General features: G+C 39.7%; 1 protein-coding gene across 1 annotated transcript; it reads left to right on the forward strand.

Moving 5' to 3' along the window:
* The first annotated feature begins 1,274 nt into the window (after nt 1-1,274).
* Nucleotides 1,275-10,385, forward strand: onecut1 (one cut homeobox 1). The gene is made up of 2 exons (XM_061922257.1): nt 1,275-2,422; nt 9,886-10,385. Exons 1-2 carry the CDS (start codon nt 1,378-1,380, stop codon nt 10,167-10,169), a joined length of 1,329 nt encoding a protein of 442 aa, XP_061778241.1. The 5' UTR covers nt 1,275-1,377; the 3' UTR covers nt 10,170-10,385.
* The last annotated feature ends 11,821 nt before the right edge of the window (nt 10,386-22,206 follow it).

Below are 22,206 nucleotides of genomic sequence, written 5' to 3' on the forward strand. Positions count from 1 at the left end.
CTCGGGATCTTTCTGTGTGGCGTTTGCATGTCCTCCCCGTGACTGCATGGGTTTCCTCCGGGTACTCCGGCTTCCTCTCACCTCCAAAGACATGCACCTGGGGATAGTTTGATTGGCAACACTAAATTGGCCCCAGTATGTGAATGTGAGTGTGAATGTTGTCTGTCTGTGTGTGTTGGCCCTGCGATGAGGTGGCGACTTGTCCAGGGCGTACGACGCCTTCCGCCCGATTTTAGCTGAGATAGGCACCAGCGCCCCCCGCGACCCCTAAAGGGAATAAGCGGTAGGAAATGGATGGATGGATGCCCCCCGCAACCCCAAAAGAGAATAAGCGGTAGGAAATGGATGGATGGATGGATTTGTATGAGGGCTTCACGGTGGTAGAGGGGTTAGTGCGTCTGCCTCACAATACAGAGGTCCTGAGTATTCAGGGTTCAATCCCGGGCTCGGGATCTTTCTGTGTGGAGTTTGCATGTCCTCCCCTTGAGTGCGTGAGTTCCTTCCGGGTACTCCGGCTTCCTCCCACCTCCAAAGACATTCACCTGGGGATAGGTTGATTGGCAACACTAAAATTGGCCCTAGTGTGTGAATGTGAGTGAGAATGTTGTCTGTCTATCTGTGTTGGCCCTGCGATGAGATGTTGACGTGTCCAGGGTGTACGACGCCTTCCGCCCGATTGTAGCTGAGATAGGCACCAAAAGGGGATAAGCGGTAGCAAATGAAATGATGGATGGATGATTTGTATGACTTATCAAAGCTCCTTAGTGTGACAAGGACGCCATGATGTTTTTCGGATCATTTCAACAATGTTTTTTTTTTTTGTTTTTTTTGTAAATTTTTCAATTAAAAAAAATCCTACACGTGCGTTTTATTTGTTTCAATAAGTGAAAATAAGCTTCAATCTGTTGTTTTTTTCCCCGCCCCTGCCTCGATTCTTTAATAAACTCGGCGACGTCATAGAAATGGGCGTGGTCACGTGGCGAGAGCAGAGAGAGAGAGAGAGAGAGAAAGGGCGGCTCCAGTGCGCATGTGCAGACGGTGTGCAGCGCTGCAGTGTCGGCCAGTGGACATTCAGAGAGATGGCGCGGCACACGACCGGAGCGCAAGGACAGCTGGCCGGCGGTGGGGGGGCTTGACTTGTTGTCATTATTACCATCATCATCAGGACATAGGACTCTTTTTTTTTTTTTTTTTTTTTTAATTACGCTCCAGAAGACATTTTCGAAGACAAATAGGTGTATATATTTGTTTTTTCAGGTTAATAGGAAGAAAAAAAGGTTGTTTTTTTTTAAGGCGAGGAGGCTGCAACAAAAGAAGTTTTCTGCGTGTGAGGACTTCGGGGGGCTAGGCAGGTCACATAGATGGTTGGTCCACAGAATGAACGCCCAGCTGTCGATGGAAAACATCGGCGACCTGCACGGAGTGAGCCATGAGTCCGTGACCGGCCACGGGGAGCTGCATTCCCGTCCCAACCCGCGGGGTCTGCAGAGCCACCGCGCGATGGGCATGGCGAGCCTCCTGGACGGCGGAGACTACCACCACCCGGGGCACCTGCACCCCGCCATCAGCATGTGCGAGGCCCCCGGGATGAGTGCGAGCAGCACCTACACCACCCTGACCCCGCTGCAGCCCTTACCCCCCATCTCCACCGTGTCCGACAAGTTTCCTCCCCATCACCACCACCACCATCACCACCATCATCCGCACCATCCGCACCCGCATCCCCACCAGAGGATCCCCGGGAATGTCAGCGGCAGCTTCACGCTCATGCGGGAGGACCGCAGCCTGGCTCCCATGAACAGTCTCTACCCCGCCTACCACCACAAGGACCCCTGCATGGGCCAGAGTCTCTCCCCGCTGTCCGGCTCCGGTCTGGCCGGCATCCACACCAGCCAGGCCGGCCTCCCGCCTTACGCGCACCCGGGCGCCGCCATGCCCGGCGAGAAAATGCTCACCCCCAGCGGCTTCGAGGCGCACCACCCCGCCATGCTGGGCCGACACGCCGAGCAGCACATGAGCTCCTCGGCGGGGATGGTGCAGCTCAACGGCCTGCACCACCACCCCCACGCCCATCTCGGAGCGCAGGGCCACGGCCAAGGGCTGGTGGGCGGCCGGGAGCAGGCCTCCGGGCTCGGGCAGCAAGGAGCCATCAACGGCGGCGCCGGTGCGGGCGGAGGCCAGATGGAGGAGGTGAACACCAAGGAGGTGGCGCAGAGGATCACCACGGAGCTCAAGCGCTACAGCATCCCCCAAGCCATCTTCGCCCAGCGGGTCCTGTGCAGGTCCCAGGGGACCCTCTCCGACCTGCTGAGGAACCCCAAGCCCTGGTCCAAGCTCAAGTCCGGGAGGGAGACCTTTCGGCGGATGTGGAAGTGGCTGCAGGAGCCTGAGTTCCAGCGCATGAGTGCACTCAGGCTCGCAGGTGAGCGAAGCCTCGGTAAAGCAACCCTTCTTTTCTACATTTTCCTTCCATAAATCTTGATTAACATGGATTCTTATTCCAATAAAATGCCTGTTCGTTTCTGCATATTATAGTTCTTTTTTTGTGTGTGTGCAGGGATTTTCCAATCAAATGCATGCAAAATGAAAAATAACAATTCTAATATTTAATTATTGGGGTATTTGTGCATGTGCAACATTTTTAGTGTAGTTTTGCCTCCAAATGTCGACCCCATGCTCTTGTAAGTAAGTCGATCCGTGAGCCTGGAATCGTTAGGGATGTGTTTATTTTGATGGAGACTAGAGATCAATCAAATGCATGCAAAATGAAAAATAACAAGTCTAATATTTGATTATTGGGGTATTTGTGCATGTGCAACATTTTTAGTGTAATTTTACCTCCAGATATCGACCCACTCTTGTAAGTAAGTCGATCCGTGAGCCAGGAATCGTTAGGGATGTGTTTATTTTGGTGGAGATGCAAGTGATCAGCCTTTTTCTTCGCTCTTGTAAACACGCCGCGTGGGTGCAGGGATTCAAATAGACATTTGGCCTTCCTGTGGTGGAACAAAACTAAACGTGGTGTTATTATCGCGCATTGCATTGCTGTTCAATTGGTTTCTATTTATTTATTTAATTCCGCTCAGGGACGTGTTTTGGTGTCTTTAATTAACTGATAGACCTCTGAATTCATTTGTCCCTGTGGTGGTCAGGAGTCAATTAGGCGCCAATTGGTGACACATGCACACGCACACGCTCAAACGCACGCGCAATTGGACGGGGTTTTTTGGTGGGGGGGGGGGGGGTGGAATTGGATTATTTGATGCTATAACGAGTCTAATCTTTTTGGTTCTGAAAACGGAGGCCATATATCAGTGCAAAGTGTGTGTGTTTGTGTGTGTGTGTGTGTGTGTGTGTGTGTGTGTGTGTGTGTGTGTGTGTGTGTGTGTGTGTGTGTGTGTGTGTGTGTGTGTGTGTGTGTGTGTGTGTAATCACAATTGATTAGTTCTTTTTTATACAGCTGCTGTTTTATGTGTTTGCGTGCGTGAGTGCACATCATTTTTTTTCAATAATAAAATAGCTGTAAAAACAAATGCGGTGTGCAACTCTTGGAATTGTATATGCATTCTTATTATTGTTATTATTATTTTCTTTATCATTTTTATTACTATATAGACTAATGAATATTGTTGTATTCAATGAGATTTTAAAAAACGGCCTAAAAGTCAGAATTTCAAAGATTATTTTTGCCATTTACCTGTAAACATGTCACAGTCTAATATTTAGCATGCCATATATTTAATTATACACCATGTGTGCACACATTTACCAAATATTTAAAAAGATAATGTGAAAAATTATTTCGGATATTTGACCATGAGTGAGCCCTGCAGTTATTGATCCCCCCGTCCCTATGTGAACTAGTGTGCTTGTGTGCGCACACACGTGCACGCGCATGTGTATGTCTGATATCATTATTGATTTTTAAGCCTTTGAAATTCATCTCAGGCCTTGTCCCACCCCCCTCCCCCTTTATATATTTATTATTCCCACCATATTGCAACACAAAACACAATATCATGCTTAAAAATGTGCGCATATGTTTTGATGTGTATTGGCTGGTTTATCAGTAGATTGTTGTTTAATTAATGTATATTTAGAGCATGTCCTGCAGCCAGAATGTACACCCTTTTGCGCGCGGAGTTGTGTGTTGTCTTTGTCGTCACCTCCGTGCACCCGGTGTGTGTGTGTGTGTGTGTGCGTGTGTGTGTGTGTGTGTGTGTGTGTGTGTGTGTGTGTGTGTGTGTGTGTGTGTGTGTGTGTGTGTTGTGTGTGAAGTTATCTGTGTGCTTGTAATGATTAGCTGAGAGCAGCCCCAGAGTTTTTGTGCATGCAAGTGTGTGCGTGTGTGTGTGTGTGTGTGTGTGTGTGTGTGTGTGTGTGTGTGTGTGTGTGTGTGTGTGTGTGTGTGTGTGTGTGTGTGTGTGTGTGTGTGTGTGTGTGTGTGTTCCAAGCTGAGCCATGGGCCGCGCTGCAGGTTCTCCTGCTGTCTGCATGGCCTTCACTCCTGCTGATTTATAGCAGCTCTGACACCAGCAGTTAATATTTAGCAGCAGTGGATACAAGCTGCTGGTCTTGATAATCAGGTGTGCTCTGATATGAGGGCGCCAGTGTACGCTTGAACAAAATAATGACGCTAATGTCGAGCGTGCTGCAGGTGGCAAAAAAGGTTGGGAAATGTGTAGGAGATAATGCTCAGTGTTGATTCATCAATAGTGCTATGTGCTTTTGGTAAATATTGCATTGTGTGTGTAGATGCACTTATTGGAGGGCCTTATAGTTCTTATCGGGTCTGCAGCAGTCCAACTCTGCCCCCTCCTGGTCCATAAATCTGTATTTGATTAGGTTGGATGTGTCAGTGTGAAGGTGATCAAACCGAGAGATCTAGATGTTGTTTAAATGTGTGACACATGAGCGTGTTTTACAGTAAGAGCTGGGGGTTGATTGGTTTCAGCACCATGGACAGCGTTCATTGGCACTTTGCTGACTCAACGGTGTCTGTGGATTGATTTGTTCCAATTGTCACCAAAATATGTTATATTGGAGATTAACAGTATGCGTTAATATGGACTTTGACTCATAGCCCTCTTCTTGATTTGGAAATATAGGAACGTTGTTTGCATGAATCTTCCAATTTAACATTCATCCACAGACACTGTGAACCAGAGCATACTGAGGGATCATTGATCCTATATACAAAGAATGAACCCATGTGAACTACTGTAAAATTGTGATTGATTACCACATGTTAAAAAAAAGCAAATTGAGATTATGCTCATTTTCTCGAGAAGCAGCTAGCGTACTAATCAATAGCTAGCTGAAATGCTAACATGAATACAATACATGTTAACGTTTTAAAAATAAAAATTGGTTGATATATTTCAGTGTGTGTTAAGTACTTTTTGAGCATATTCAACAAAACATGATGTTAATATAGCCGTGATAGTATTAATTGTAATAATGTGAACCACTACATAATAGTGGGAAATGAAGAATAAAAAATATAGTTGTTGTTTTTTTCAAATTACATTTTTGACATATTTGTGTATAAAAATTGCTGTTTGTGGTATTTGTGGATTATCTTTAATTGGTCCTTGATATCTAGAAAGCTCATGTTGCACTCACTTGATGTGGTGTTCTTAGATTAAATAATTTTCCAGGAATCAATTAAATATTCTGATTTTAAGTTAGTAGTTTGGTAGGAACATTTTCCACATGAATTGGTTGTGACTAATTTGTAAAAGCCAACCTTTATGCTTTCCAATGAAAATGTGTCCAGAACTAAATGAATATTTTAGAAGGTTTCTGTTGATCAAACAATAGAAATTATTAGAAAAGCAGTCCTTTAAGAAAATCATCCTTTATAAATAAATAAAAAAGTCCTGAACCCAAATGTTAATCTGGATCACTCCCAAAGTCTAATCAGTTGTTCCCTTTCCTATTTAGAATAAAATGGAATGGAATATAATCCATTTACTGTCATTGTCGTCACGGTTACCAACAAGTTTAAGTGTCATCCATCAATGCAATGCAAAGAAACAAACTAAAATTTAAACACTCTTCAAAACAGTCCAACACACACAGTCCCTCACTTTAAATATATTGCACGTTGCCATATTGCATAAATTGTAATCAAGAGTTTAGTATTCCACATGCAATAACAGAAACATTTGGCAGTTTTCCATTCCAGAATTGAATTTCATTTATCGAATAATTTGGTAGTACTTAATCCACAGGTGTCAAACGTAAGGCCCACGGGCCGGCTCAGGCCCGCAAACAAGTTTTATCCGGCCCCTGGAATGAGTTTAAGTATAAAAATGAGCCGAAATTTTTGAATGAAACAAACTGCTGTTCTAAATGTGTCCAGCAGATGTCTCAATTGCAATTATTTGTGTCTACGTAGATAATGCTATACATGTAAAAAAATAAAATAAAAAATAAATAAACTACATGATGTTAGTACATCAGTACATCCTGTAATTTGATTTTGATATCTTTTTTTAATCTTTAACACCAATGAGTTAACTGATGAACATTATCAAATAATTTATTCAGAAAGTTTAAATAAATACAAATAAAGGTGGAATATTATTAACCGCAACAAGTAAGTGTAAAATATAAAATATAAAATAAAAAACATTATGATTTGTACATTTTGGTTCTATTTGGAAACAAAGAATACAACCTGAAGTTGTCTTTATGTTTAAGTTATCTTGCTGTGACTCTATCAGTCCGGTCCACTTGGGAGTACATTTTTCTCCATGTGGCCCCCCATCTAAAATTAGTTTGACACCCCTGATTTAACCGATTCACCCCTGACATTTCCCTTTCACTTTCATCCAAATCTGGCCATAGCTTTTTGAGCTATCTTGCTAACTAACAAACAGACATACAAACAAACCCCAGGGTGTCAAAGGATGTATGAAATCCAACCAGACTGCAAGATGGTTTGTTCTATCACAGAATGAAATAAACGGAGTGAACAATCTTGTCAATCATCCACTCTCTTTGTCTCTGTGGGTGGAGGCGGGGCCGCTAACATATACTGTACACATACGGGGAATATAACTGAGGTCGAATCTAATCACTTGTTGCCTATCCCATTTCTGACATCTACTAAACCTTTCATTAAAATCAGCCCATAACTTTTTGAGTAACGCTGCTGTCAAACGAACAACAATACTTAACTAGCAGACAGACAAACAAACCCTGGCGATTACATAATCTCCTGGTGGAGGTTGTGAATATACGTTTGTAATAGATCGCATGATAGTCAAAGGTTGAACCTAATCTGTTGGAAGCTGATTAACCTCCAATTTGTTTGGTCATTGAAACAATTATTTTTCCATTGAATTGATTATATGTCAAATTAATCCGTTCTGAGGTCAAGCTGTACACCATCAGGTGCTTACACAGAATCTTGCAAGATTTGTAAAACTCTTGTGCTATATGTTAGATCTCTGAGAACAATAAAATTCACATTTTTACCCCAAAATTGTGGCCAAATTTCCAACCCCGTGTAGATCCTGTCCGAAATGTTTGAACCAAACCTCTTAATCAAATGTTTTGCAGATAGAGCATTTACTGTAGTCTTATTTTACCTTGGGCACCTGTTCTTGCCATACTATAAATACATACATTTAAAAAAAAAAAAATACCAGGATTTCACAGCATTTAACGGTATTTTTTCCACGGTAAAATTACATTAACAAACAAATTACAGTACAACAAATAACTGAAAAAAATACGATATGCTTATATTTCACAGCAATTAACTGTTATTTCACAGTGAAATATAATGTGATTGTAATGATAAATCATAGCCCTATTTAAAATCACCTCAACTTACTGTAGATTCAAACTGAAGTTACAGCATTTAGTTCTGATTTTACGGTAATTAAACATTAAATCACATCTCTACAGTTACAGTAAATTACTGTCAAGATATTTTGTGTAAATGTTAACATTACTGTGAAAGTAACGCATTTTTAGCCAGACATTTGCTGTGAATTTATAATTAAAATGTTTACAGTGTACAAGGAAACAATATATACTGTAGTAGAGGAGCAATCTTTTGATCTGATTCCGATTCTTTGGGTGACGATTCGATTCAGAATCAATTCTCAATTTAACACAATTTTCGATTCTGTATAATAATTATAATGAAACTTTTTAAAAGCAGGTTGCAGTTTGGGAAACATTCTTCAGATTGCATGGAACAGCCTAAAAAATATTACTCCAAAAGGGACAAGCGGTAGAAAATAGATGGATGGATGGGATGGACTGTTGTAAAAGAAAATAATAATAATAAACAAAATAATAATAATAAACAAAAAATGTACCCCAAAAAATTAATAGATTTTTTAAAATCATTAATCTATTTAGAATTGGGGTAATAAGATTTGCGATTCGGACTTGAATCTTTTTTTTTTTTGCATCTCAAATATATTACATATAACAGTGGTTTTCAAAATAAGTACCGTTAATTATAAAGACTAACATTAAAGTACAGTAGCATAGTAGGCCTAAATATTAATTAAAATACAAAGCAGATATATTATGTAATAAGTTTAATTAATATTTTGGCCACTGTAACATTACACACAGTTTGAACAGTTACACTGTGTTTGAATAGAGGAAAATAAAACACTGTACTTTAATCACGTAATTATTTGGCGTACCACCAGATATATAAGTAATACCTTATGAAAGTACCTGAAACAAATATAAACTAAGGCATGCACTAACTTAAAATAAATGCCCGTTAATCTCTACAGTTGAGTCAACTAGAGCCTAATCTTTCCTGTGATAAAATGACAACCAAGGTAACCAAAAAGTTCAACTAGCGAACAAGATTTATCTACATAATCTCCTCTCTGGTCAACAAAAGCACCATGAAGAGTCTAGCGGAAACTCTGATTCAACCCTTTTTCGACTACGCATGCACCTCCTGGTACCCCAGCACCTTCAAAACCCTCAAATCTAGACTCCAGACATCCCAGAAGAAGCAAGTCAGGTTACTTCTAGACCTCCACCCCAGATCACACCTCACTCCTACCAACTTCTCCAAAGTGGGCTGGCTCAGGGTGGAGGACAGAGTAAAACAACTTGCACTGAGCCTAGTCTATAAAATTCGCTACACCTCCCTGATACCGATGTACTTGTCAAATTACTTCCAGAACGTAAATAACCGCCTTAACCACAACATCGTGCAGGGGGAGATCCTCAAACCCAGATTCCGATCTAACAAAGGTCTTAACTCGTTCTCCATCTATTCCACATCAATATGGAAAGCACTCCCAACTGGTGTAAAAGAAAATGCATCTCTATCCTCCTTCAAAACTGCACTAAAAGAACACCTCCAGGCAGCTACAACCCTAGCCTAACCCCTTCCCCCCACCACATCCCACCTCCCCGGATTGTAAATAATCAAATGTATATACTGTACTTGTTCTTATGCTTTCTGAGCTCACTATGTTCACCGCTCACTGTACATATCTTACGAAGTCAGACCTACATTGTTACAATGTCCATTTCTCGGATGATATAATTTTTGATGACTGAAGTACACTGATAGCAACCCGCCCTAATCCCCCTGTCCCAACATCCTACGCATTCCACCCCCCAATGTAAATAATTCAATGTATATACTGTGAGGATTAACTTGTGTGATGACTGTATTTTGCTGATAGTATATATTTGTACCATCAATTGATTAACGTGGACCCCAACTTCAACAAGTTGAAAAACTTATTCGGGTGTTACCATTTAGTGGTCAATTGTACGGAATATGTACTGAACTGTGCAATCTACTAATAAAAGTTTCAATCAAGCAACTAATCAACGATCGAGAACTCACAATCCCGTTGCCTCTTGTGTTCACAGCCTGCAAGCGCAAAGAACAGGACCACGGACACAGCGAGCGGGGCAATGTGACCAAGAAGCCCCGCCTGGTCTTCACGGACGTGCAGCGGCGGACCCTCCACGCCATCTTCAAGGAGAACAAGCGTCCGTCCAAAGAGCTGCAGCTGACCATCGCACAGCAGCTGGGCCTGGAGCTGACCACGGTCAGCAACTTCTTTATGAATGCGCGGCGCCGCAGCTTGGACAAATGGGTCGACGACGGCTCCGGTCACCCGGGCGGGCCGAACGCCTGCACCAAAGCATGAACGACGGGAGCGCTTTGACCTTAACTCATGGACTTGACTCGGTGGAAAAGCTTTAAAACTTTAGAGAAACTTACAAACTTTTTTTTTTGCCCTTAAATCTGTACTATATTGATATTTATAGTATCCAAAGATGAGAAAAAACAAACCAAAGACTTCTTGTTCGACCTGCTTTGACATGTTTGTGTAACACACTGCAAAAAGACCACAGTTTGACCCCAGCCCCTTGACCCCTCGCCCCCTACTCTCATTGGTCTCTAGCTTTACTACACCCCCCACCCCCCCCCCAGCATCAATCTGTCACTCATCTTCAAGTGGAGCTTCTCAATCAAAAACAAACAAGAAGGCGGAGCTCCGGTGGGATTTGGCCAATCAACGTTCAAGAAAAATCAATCCCACAGGAGCGATTGCTGCTGGATTGTTGTTGTTTCTTGGACCCATGGACTGTTCCGGAAAGAAAAGGAAAAAAAAGCCCCAAAAAAGCGTAGTTTGAAAGCCAACCCAAAGTCCACATGATGTAGTGCTTTCCTTCCACGTGCTGAAACATCGTTTGAAACCGCAGCAGCAGTGCTTTGACCAAAGATGTAGTTGATAACCTCGACACTGCTGCTGGTTTTCTCAATCATCTCCATCATCACTCCATCTCCACACAAGCTGGAACCTATCCCAGCTCATATCGGGGCAACAGCGTGCAAATCTACTCTGTGAGCCGCTCCACTCCCAGTGACTCCACAGTCTAAATCATCCATACACTGACCACGTATCCAATTCATGGGCGCTGGAGCCTACCCCAGCTGACTTATTGAGGTATTGCACAAAAGTTAGCTATATGAACCACTATGCCACCAAAAGCTCAACATTCTTAATCACCATCCATTTCTTCATTTGTGAATCTTTGTGAAGCACGACACATCCAAAGGCACTTGATTCTTTAATCATTCATTTTCTTCAGTTAGGCTTGTTTAACTGTCACTGTAGGTGCTGGAACCTACTCCAGCTGACTTAAATTACATGAACTTCTGCACTAGGAATGTTGCTTTATTCAATAATCATCCATTTTCTTTGGAGGTAGGCCTGATTAGGCAAACTGTAGGAGCTGGAGCCTACCCCAGCTGACTTCACTTTGGTGAACCACTCAGTATCAAAGTCACTTTGTTTTGTAAACATCAATTTTCTTGGAGTTAGGCCTGATTAGACTGACTGTAGGAGCTGGAGCCTACCCCAGCCGACTTCAATTGTGTGTACCATTACAACACCCAAGTTACTTTATTCCATTATCCATTTTCTTTGGAGTTAGGCCTGATTAGACTGACTGTAGGAGCTGGAGCCTACCCCAGCCGACTTCAATTGTGTGTACCACTACACCACCCAAGTTACTTTATTCCATTATCCATTTTCTTTGGAGTTAGGTCTAATTAGGCTGACTCTAGGAGTTGGAGCCTACCACCGCTGACTTATAGGGCTGCTATAATGGACCACTACCCTGACAAAGTTGATTTGATCACTAATTATCCATTTTCTTTAGATAGACTTGTCAACAGTCACTGTCGGAGTTAAAGGCTACCCCAGCTGACATCAACACTGCCAAATTTGCTTTATTCCATAACCATCCATTTTGTTTGGAGTTAGGCCTGATTAGGGTGACTGTAGGAGCTGGAGCCTATCCCCAGATGACTTATATAACAGCTGTAAGTCAATTACATGAAACACTACCTTAGCAATGTGGCTTTCTAATCATTATAATCATTTTCTTTTGAGTTAGGATCAATGTAGGAGCTGGAGCCTACCACAGCTGACTTTAATTACGCAGACCACTACACTACCCAAAGTGGCTTTATTCTATAATAATCAATTTTCTTTATTTTGTTTAGAGTCACTGTAGAAGCAGCAGCCTACCCCAGCTGACTTCAATTATGTGAAGCACTATACCAATGGAGCACTTATGTCGTTTTTTCCAACTACCGGTAGCCACAATTTTTTTTCTTTGTTATTTATCCCGTTCATAGTTTTGGCCCATCCCAGCTGACCTATTTAAGTTAAAATTAAAGTTGAAGTCCCAACAATAGTCACACACACACACTAGGTGTGGTGAAATGTGTCCTGAGGGAAATAGTGAGCAGCAGCGGTGGCCACGCCCGGGAATAATTTTTGGTGATTTAACCCCCAATTCCAACCCTTGATGCTGAGTGCCACGCAGGTAGGTAATGGGTCCCATTTTTATAGTCTTAGGTATACCCAAGGCTACCGATCTCAGGGCGGATATTCCAACCACAAGGCCACTGAGCCGGTCATATAGTTATTGCATGAAAGTCAGCTTTGTGAACCACTACACTACCAGTGGCTTTATTTACTAAACTGTGCATAGATTTTTTTTTCCGGGGTGGTGGTGATTTGAAGCAAGTCAGCTCTGCAAAGCACTCCACTATCAGTGGCTCCTGCCTTTAGTGCAGAGCTGAAATATTGGACAGCACTAAAGTCAACTGTGTGAACCACTACACTACCAATGGCTCAACATTCTAAATCAATTTTCTTCATCATTTATTTTGTCTTACCACTGTTGACATTAAGAGGGATTGGACTAAGGTCAGCTTTGTGGACCACTACCTTACCAATGGCACACATTCTCCATCAGTTTGGGGTCACCACTAAGCTGCTCATACTGTATGTTAATGAACGTTTTGCCTTACGGACGCCTTCTAGAATCGGTTGCATCCTCCCAGTGAGTGATGTGAATGTAACGGAGAGGGCCAATCAGAACACGTGGTGAGTGTTGTCACGGTGAGCCGCCGACGCCCTTTGCCTTTTTCTTTGATTCATTCTGTGTCATCAAACACGTCAAGTAGGAAAGGATCGATAGCGACGACCCCGTTCATCCAAAAGCCTGGAAAGCAAAGCTATGCATTTCAGCACAAGGAGGAAAGCACTACACGGTGGGGCGGGGGGGTTGGAGGGCGTAGCACGTTTGATAAATTATCCGGGCCCCCCTTGTCATCGTTCTCCTCCTCGCCCTCCCCTTCCTCAAGGCTACATTCATCAGAAGAAGCACCCAAAGAAAAGAAAACCCCAAACCAAACAACAACAAATGTGTCACCTGCTGACGTTTTCTAGTGTGAAACCAAAGATGCTACCTCACTCAAGTTCCATGTGTGATTTCTATCACTTTGACGATACCAAAGATAACCAAAGATCTTTTTATTCTTCTTCTTGTGTTTTTTTTTTTTGTTTTTTCAATGTCATCGCACGGCCTCTGTGAGCGAAGTTAAAAAGAAACAATATTGTGTTCCCATCCCCCATGCACTCCTGCTCTCGCTTCAGTCTAATGGTCAAGTGGTGCAGTTTTGATATATGATGGTGCATCCATGGATACACACATGCAAAGGCCAGGGGGTGCTTTGTATCCAAATTGGGACTGTTCGGTTGTAAAAATTTGAAAAAAAAGCAACTGACAATGTGTGTTTGCAGGGAAAAAGCTGTCCACATGCTAACTGTTAGCATAGCAAGCAAAAAAAGTCAACAGGTAGCAAATGAAAAAACAAGTTAAGCCCCTTTATGACTGATGATTTTACTTTTATCAGATATTTTCATCCGCAGCTCACTTTTTTGTTCATTCCTACTTGTCATGCAAGTGTAAAAATAAGTGAACCTAAATGATATTCAAACATTCAGTCTTAATTTTCGACGAAAAGAATATTGCGAAGGTGCGCATTTTTTATGCTCATTTTACTGTCACGCATGTGTAAAAATACGGTCAGCTGTGTTAATTCAAAAATGTGAAAACAAGAAACATTTTCCTTTTTATATAAAAATATTCGTCACGCAAGTGTAACACTAAGTTATTGATAGTTTCACTTTTACCAGATATTTTAATCTGCAGCTCACTTGTTTGTTCATTCCTACTCGTCATGCAAGTGTAAAAATAAGTGAACCTAAATGATGTTCAAATATTCGGTCTTCATTTTCGATGAAAAGAATATTGCAAAGGTGCGAATTTTTTATGGTAATTGTATGTGTAAAAATAAGATCAGCTCTGTTGATTCTGAAATGTAAAAACAAAAAATATACAGTGGGGCAAAAAAGTATTTAGTCAACCACCGATTGTGCAAGTTCTCCCTTTTAAAATGATGACAGAGGTCTGTAATTTTCATCATAGGTACACTTCAACTGTGAGAGACAGAATGTGAAAAAAAAATCCAGGAATTCACATTGTAGGAATTCTAAAGAATTTATTTGTAAATTATGGTGGAAAATAAGTATTTGGTCAACCATTCAAAGCTCTCACTGATGGAAGGAGTTTTTGGCTCCAAATCTCACGATACATGGCCCCATTCATTCTTTCCTTAACACGAATCAATCGTCCTGTCCCCCTAGCAGAAAAACAGCCCCAAAGCATGATGTTTCCACCCCCATGCTTCACAGTAGGTGTGGTGTTCTTGGGATGCAACTCAGTATTCTTCTTCCTCCAAACACGACGAGTTGAGTTTGTACCAAAATGGATACATGGATGATACAGCAGAGGATTGGGAGAATGTCATGTGGTCAGATGAAACCAAAATAGAACTTTTTGGTATAAACTCAACTTGTCGTGTTTGGAGGAAGAAGAATACTGAGTTGCATCCCAAGAACACCATACCTACTGTGAAGCATGGTTGTGGAAACATCATGCTTTGGGACTTTTTTTGTGCTAAGGGGACAGGACGATTGATCCGTGTTAAATAAAGAATGAATGGGGCCATGTATCGTGAGATTTTGAGCCAAAACCCCCTTCAATCAGTGAGAGCTTTGAATGGTTGACCAAATACTTATTTTCCACCATAATTTACAAATAAATTATTTAAAATTCCTACAATGTGAAGTCCTGGATTTTTTTTCACATTCTGTCTCTCACAGTTGAAGTGTACCTATGATGAAAATTACAGACCTCTGTCATCATTTTAAGTGGGAGAACTTGCACAATCGGTGGCTGACTAAATACTTTTTTGCCCCCCTGTATATATATTTTTTGTACATCTTTGTCACGCAAGTGTAACACTAAGTTAACGGCTGACTTGATCGTTTTTCTTTTATTAGATATTTTCATCTGCAGCTTACTTTTTTGTTCATTCTTCCCAGCAGGCACAAGACATTAAAACGACGTTGAGAACTTGTTGAATTAAGTCCCGATGTTGAGCAACTTTTTTGACAACGTTTAATCAACGTTGGGTTCTGATGTTTATTTGACTATTGAATTTTGGTAATTTTCCAACCAATATTCTACAACACAAATAGAAAGTTGAAACTACATGCTCTTTGACAATGTTTACTCAATGTCAATGTTGATTTCCCTTTTGAAATGTGGTCATTTCTCATCAAACGACGTTGATTCAACGTTGTCTCAATTTACAAATATAACTGTTTTGCAACGTTGTTTCAAAGTCAGTTTTAAAGGCCACGTATGTATGATTAAACGTTGAATCAATGTCTTATGCCCATTGGGTTACTTGTCATACAGGGGTAAAATTAGTGAACCGAAATGCAAAAAGATATGAAAAATTCAGTGTTAAACATCAATTAAAAAAAAAACAATACCGCAGATGTGAATCATGTAGCAGATGCACATTTTTGTATAGAATTTCGAACATTGTCCACTGTCACGCAAGTGTAAAAATAAGTTACTACTAAACTGTAAACAGTGACAAATGTTATTCTTTCTGCCTTGTCATGTAATGGCATGTAAGCATAAAAATAAGTTTAAAAAACTAAATTATATATATATATATATATCAATGTTTACTTATATAGCCCTAAATCACTAGTGTCTCAAAGGGCTGCACAAACCACTACGACATCCTCGGTAGGCCCACTTAAGGGCAAGGAAAACTCACACCCAGTGGGACGTCGGTGACAATGATGACTATGAGAACCTTGGAGAGGAGGAAAGCAATGTGTATATATTTTTAAAAAATTGGCCTAAACTTCAATTAAAAACATTTTTAAAGCATACCTTGGAAATGATTGCGTTGCAGATGTGCATTTTTTGCAGAAGTTTGTCCTTCGTCATGCAAGTGTAAAAATAAGTTAATAAGATGTAAAACAATGACAAATAGTTTTCTTTCTGCCTTGTCCTGTAATGTCATGTAAACGTAAAAATAAGTTGAGAAAAAAATAAATTAATTAATTAATAAAAAAAATATATATATATACATATATATATATATATATATATGTATGTATGTATGTATGTATGTTTGTATATATATTTGAAAAATTGGCCTAAACTTTTGTCAACTGTCATGCAAGTGTATATATATATATATATATATATATATATATATATATATATATATATATATATATATATATATATATATATATTTTTTTTTTTTTTTTTTTTTTTTTATTACTTAAATTTTAAACCATTTTTTTTAAAACAAACCTTGCTCATTTTTGCAGAACTTTGTCCACTGTCATGCAAATGTAAAAATACGTTTAGCCCCTGTTCATGCAAAAAAAAAAAAAGTTTTATTTTTTTCTTAGTCTTGTGTAAAAGTACATTGCAAAACATTAAAAGAACGACTAAAACCAGCTAATGTTTGAGTCACATTACAAAACGTCCTGTTCGTTGTTCCTCACAGTTTCTCCCTCTAAAAACTAAACAGAACACATACGCAAAGTTGATGTTTTACATTTCTTGCAAGATTTTACCTTTTTTTTGGGCATATTTTTCCATAAAATGTGACTTAACTCAGCTTTTGCTTCAACCCTAACAGAGTTTCCCCAACTCGGTTTCAAAGTTGGTAGCAACCATGGCGACCACGTCAGGGGCTTTCGACCCATCAGAGACAGCATGGCCACAGGATCGCCTAAATGATTGGTGAAAACTCCCAGGTGCCATGTTTGCTACCAATTTTTGAAACCGAGTTGGCTCTACTGCACCCTGACACCCCATAGCGCTCCCTCCTGGCCGCCCTGTGTGTACTTCATGGTCTGCGCCACCATCAGTCCCTCCCCCTTTTCGCTCTCTGGGCAGCCATGTTCCTGCCAGTAGTCGCTAGTTGAAATTCCATCCTTCTATCCAGCAAACTCCCCAGGACGAGTGCCTTGCTTGAACCAAAGTGTTGAACCGCTCTTGACCTCTGACCTTTTTCACTCTCTCTTGTGAATACCTCAAGCCTGTCGAAGGGCCGCAACTGAAGATGTTTTTTTTTAAGTTGAAATCACACTGTGGTGCTTTCGCCAGCTCAAACATGCAATGACAAACATACCAAAGCGACTTGTGTTGATGAAACCAAAGGTCTGCCCCCCCCCCCCCCCTCCCTCGGACTCCCCATCCCCCTTCTCTCACGGTGGCCGTGCGTGACTTTTCCAATTGTTTCTGAATACCTCATAGTAACTTTGAGTTCTGCATCTTTGTGCGACTTAAGCAGAACTTGTGTGTGCTAACTGTTCAATATTTGATTTTTTTTTTGTGTGTGGAAGGGGGGCAAAGGCATGTTGTTTCAGGGTTGATGAGAATGAACGAGGGAGAAGCATATTTTATGATAATGCTAGATTGCTTTTTACAGGGTAAAACCAACTGCTGTGATATTGTGTTCACAATCCCCCCGCCTATTTTTTTTAATTACTTCTGTGCTGTGTTTTAATTTAAATGCGTTTTTTTTTATTTGCCATATAGTTGAACCACTATTTTAATTTAATTTATGCATTTGTAGAAACTCTAGATTTGTACATAGTAGATTTTTTTGGAGGAAAAAAACCAAAGGGAAAAAAAAAAGAGTTTTATGTTACAGCCTTGTAGTTTGTTATTATTCAGCTGTGTGTTTTAAACACTGCCAGAACACCAAACCCCTCCTCCCCAAAACAGGAGCTACTTTGTTGAAATATTTGTATGTGTACGTGTTTTTTTAATTGTTTTTGACTTTCTAAAAAAAAAAAAAAAAAAAAAAAAAAATGGGTATTATTAATGCACATCCAAAGATTTTTTAAACCAAAAAAAAGTGGGGGGGGGGATATGTATAATGTTGAAAAGCACTGGCTTTTGTGAAGTAGGTTTTTTTTTTATTTATTCATCATTGGCACGGGTATAGAATGTAGAAGGCGTAGTAGGACTTTCAATCTCCGGTCCACTGTACAATCTGCGGTAACGAGGGCTGCAAGCCCCTGCTAACTTTGCTGCCTTCATGCACACAGAGTGGGAGCCACAGGAGTGGAGGCCGGGCAGCCGGTCTGCCAGGGGGCGCTGTGCCACGGAACTAGATCTTCTTCTTTTTTTAATGGACACTTTTGCTTTATTTTTTTCTTTTAAAATCGCAGTGGCACTGCCGCCTCACCCCATCTAGTATCTGATCTTTAGGTACTTGTGTCATGACTACCAGCAAAGTCTAATAAACCTGCAACACATTTTCATTCCTATGGAAATATCTGCTGATGTCGTGATAATTGTACTGCTTCACCTTTTTTTCCATGCAAGGTGGTGACTGGAAGCTTTCCATGGGTAGCATCCTCCATCATATGACGATATCAGGAAAGCAGGCTGCACCGTTTATGACTATGAAATCTATATGAAATAATTGGACTAACGCGTTAACTAAATAGTCGGCAAAACTGACTTCTAATGTACCTTATTATTTCTAGATTGAAAATATGCATGAGTACACGCATATATTTAAAGCTAAATCCGGTGAACAGTGGTACTTGCAAAGCAAAATATTATTTTTCTTGTGAGCCCCTATCAAAAAAAAGTAGCAAAATAAGTGGTAATTGGTTAAAAAAAAAAATGTATTATAATTCTAAAACATTTTTAGTTTTTTGGGGTGGGGTGGATACATTTTTTTCTGGTAATATATTTTTTTAAATATTTAGTTTCTGTTTTTAGGCTGCTACTAAAAGTAGTTAAACCAGTGATATTTACACTGTGAAATATTCTGGTGGGAAGTAAAGTTTTAGAAACATTTCCCTAAATTTTTTCTACTTTTAGCAAATGTTTAACATTTTAATTTTTGTTTTTCGGCTTCAACGAAAAGTAGCAAAAACAGTAGTACTTACAAAATGAAATATTTTGGAGGGTTGCACTAAACATTTAGGAACCACTACACTACAACACTATTTAACAAAAGGTAAAGTTATAAAATTATTTTTTCTTACATATTTTAACATTTTGTTTTTTATATTAATTCATTGTTTTTATCTTTTCTTTTCTTTCTCTTTTCTTTTTACATTTTGTTTTTGTCTTTAGTCCGTTACCAAAACCAGTAAAACTTACTAAGCAAACAATATTGGAAGGATGTAATTGTAGTACAAAAGGTTCAGAACCACTACTCTTCAACTAAAAACATTTTTTCCCCAAATTGTGTAAGTGTTTTCAACATTTAGTTTTTGTTTTTGGCTCTTAGAAAAGTAACAAAAGTAGCGGTATTGAGAAAGCTAAATATTTTTGGAGGGCTGTCCTTGGTTTAAGAGAGTTTTAGAACAACTATCCTTACAAGATTTAGGTAAGTGTTTTTTTTTCTCCATAATTTCATAATTTTTTGTAAGATTTAACTTTTGAATATTTTTGAAAACAAATAGTGATCATAAAAATGTATTAATATGTCATGTAAAATGTACACATTTTCCCCTTTTGAATATGTTTCTAAATTCCCCGGTTAAACTTCCCATGGAAAGTTTCCTGAAATCAAATTGTAGTCATCACCAAAATATCCTTTTCACATTTAATCTTTCCTGTACACTCCAAAGAAAGTAACTGTTGACAGGAATTATTCATTTATTGTCACACGATTGCATAGTAGTACAAATGTGTGTTTTGTGATTGACTAAAATAACACAACTGTGTGACAAGAAAACAATACTTTGTTGTCATTACACTTGGATATTTGTTTTTTGATTACATGCAGCAGGTTGACATGAGTACAGACAACTTTTCATTGATTTGGTTTTGCAGTAAAAATGTTACAAACTCATGTTTTTTTAAGTGCAGGTTGCATTTTATGATATAAAAGTATTTGTGAAGGAATGACTGATTGCAAGTGCACCTATTATTCACCTCCCCCCTGCCATGATATCATGTTGCCCATATTAGGAGTTCCCGTGTACAGCATGTGATGGGTATAGCTTGGTTCCAAGTGTCACAACAAATACTCCGGCGCCTCAGACAATCATCGGGCCCTCTAAACGCTGGGGAACGTAGTTTCTCACTCACAGAGGAGTGTCCTCCGGCAATTCACACGCAAAGATGCTTGAAGGGTTTTGTAATAAACAAGCGTTTTTCTTGTCATCCATATTGAGGATTTAGGCCTGCACTTGCTGAATGAAATCTCTTTGTTTTATTTGCTTTTGTTTTGTCCCACGATTTATTTTTTTCCAGTTTTTACAGAGTGGGAATAACTGTGTGTGAATGTGTGTGTGTGAGTGTGTGTGCGTCATACTACTATTGTGTTACCCTCCCATGTATGTTTCCCGCCATGATTTTTTTGTCATGACTGTTTCCCAAAGTTTTGCTATACTGCTTTCTCAGTGCCGTGCAATATCATCTGTTGTGATTGCTAAGCAAGAAAAAAAAAGACAAGACATTTGAGAGGCAAGTGATGATGTCATCCAGCTTTTTTCAGTGTTCAAATGTTTTTTCTGTAGTCACAAAAAGTAGAGAATAAACTGTTGGTATTTCCAGCTTCTAAATCATGTCTCCTGTCATTATTTTTTTTTAATTATTATTATTATTAAATGTATATTATTGTCATTATTATTGCAATTTTTGTTTAGTCTGTTAGATATTATTGTGTGGTATAAAGTCTAAAAACATAAAAAATACTTTGCTGAGGTTGAAATGAAGGTGGTACCGCCTCAGAAAAAACGTGGCTCTCCATGTATCAGCTTTAAGACCAACATTAAAACACAGTAGCTTAGTAGGCCGAAGTATTCATTAAAACAAGGCAGTGGTTTTATATTCAACAAGTGTATTTAATATTTTGGGGCCAGGCTAATGTCACATTACACATAGTTTAAACAGTAACACTGTGTTCGAATATAGGAAAATAAAACATTGTACTTTAATCAAGTGTTTCTTTGGCGTACCACTAGATGGAGCCTGTGTACCACTAGTGGTACGTGGACCACAGTTTGAGAAAGTAGAACCATGGGACCTCTCCCAGCCAATCAGAACAAAAACGGATTTACACGATGAAAAAAGTTACAATTTCATGAAAGAAAAAGTAAATACTCGATTATTGTTAATCACTAATAAAATAGTATAAAATAGAAAAATGTATCGATTTTTTACTACACTGTATATTATTGAAAAAACGTTACAAAATAAAAAAAATAAAGAATGTTTTAAGGTAGTGGTTTCTTCCCATTGTGGGGCTGTGAGCGCCCCCTGTAGGGCTGCCAAAAAAATATTTTTCTCAGCTGTGGTGCGAGTGTATGGGCTGTAGCAATACTTAGTTGTAATACACTTTTCCACCACCCGTGTCAGTAATGACGACATCCAACAAACAGAAGAAGATTGGAGCTATAAGACATAGAGTACCATGAATTGATTAACGTGGACCCCGACTTAAACAAGTTGAAAAACTTATTCGGGTGTTAACATTTAGTGGTCAATTGTACGGAATATGTACTGAACTGTGCAATCTACTAATAACATTTTCAATCAATAAATCAATCGAAGTACATTTAGACCACTGGCCAAAATGGCCCAAATCGGATTTTCGTGAAATCTGATTTTTTTCCAGCTGACTGTTTACACTGTAAGTAAAATGTGATCTTTATCAGACCCCAGTGTAGAGGCACTCAGGCTCCAATGTGGCCCTAATGTGGCCCCAATGTGGCCCCAATGTGGCCTCGACGTCACTTGGATGCAGTTTGATAAAGTGAAAACAAAGGAAGTTGACCCGATTCCGATACCGAACAAGGAAGTTGCTGTTACTACTACTACAAGATTAAATAAAAGTTGCCACACCATAAAAAAGTGTTCTTTTATGTAAAGCTTAATTAAAAGAATATAATATATGAATGGATAATTATATATATATATATATATATATATATATATACATATATATATACA

The sequence above is a fragment of the Nerophis ophidion genome, linkage group LG02, assembly GCF_033978795.1.
Source record: "Nerophis ophidion isolate RoL-2023_Sa linkage group LG02, RoL_Noph_v1.0, whole genome shotgun sequence".
Classification (NCBI taxonomy): domain Eukaryota; kingdom Metazoa; phylum Chordata; class Actinopteri; order Syngnathiformes; family Syngnathidae; genus Nerophis; species Nerophis ophidion.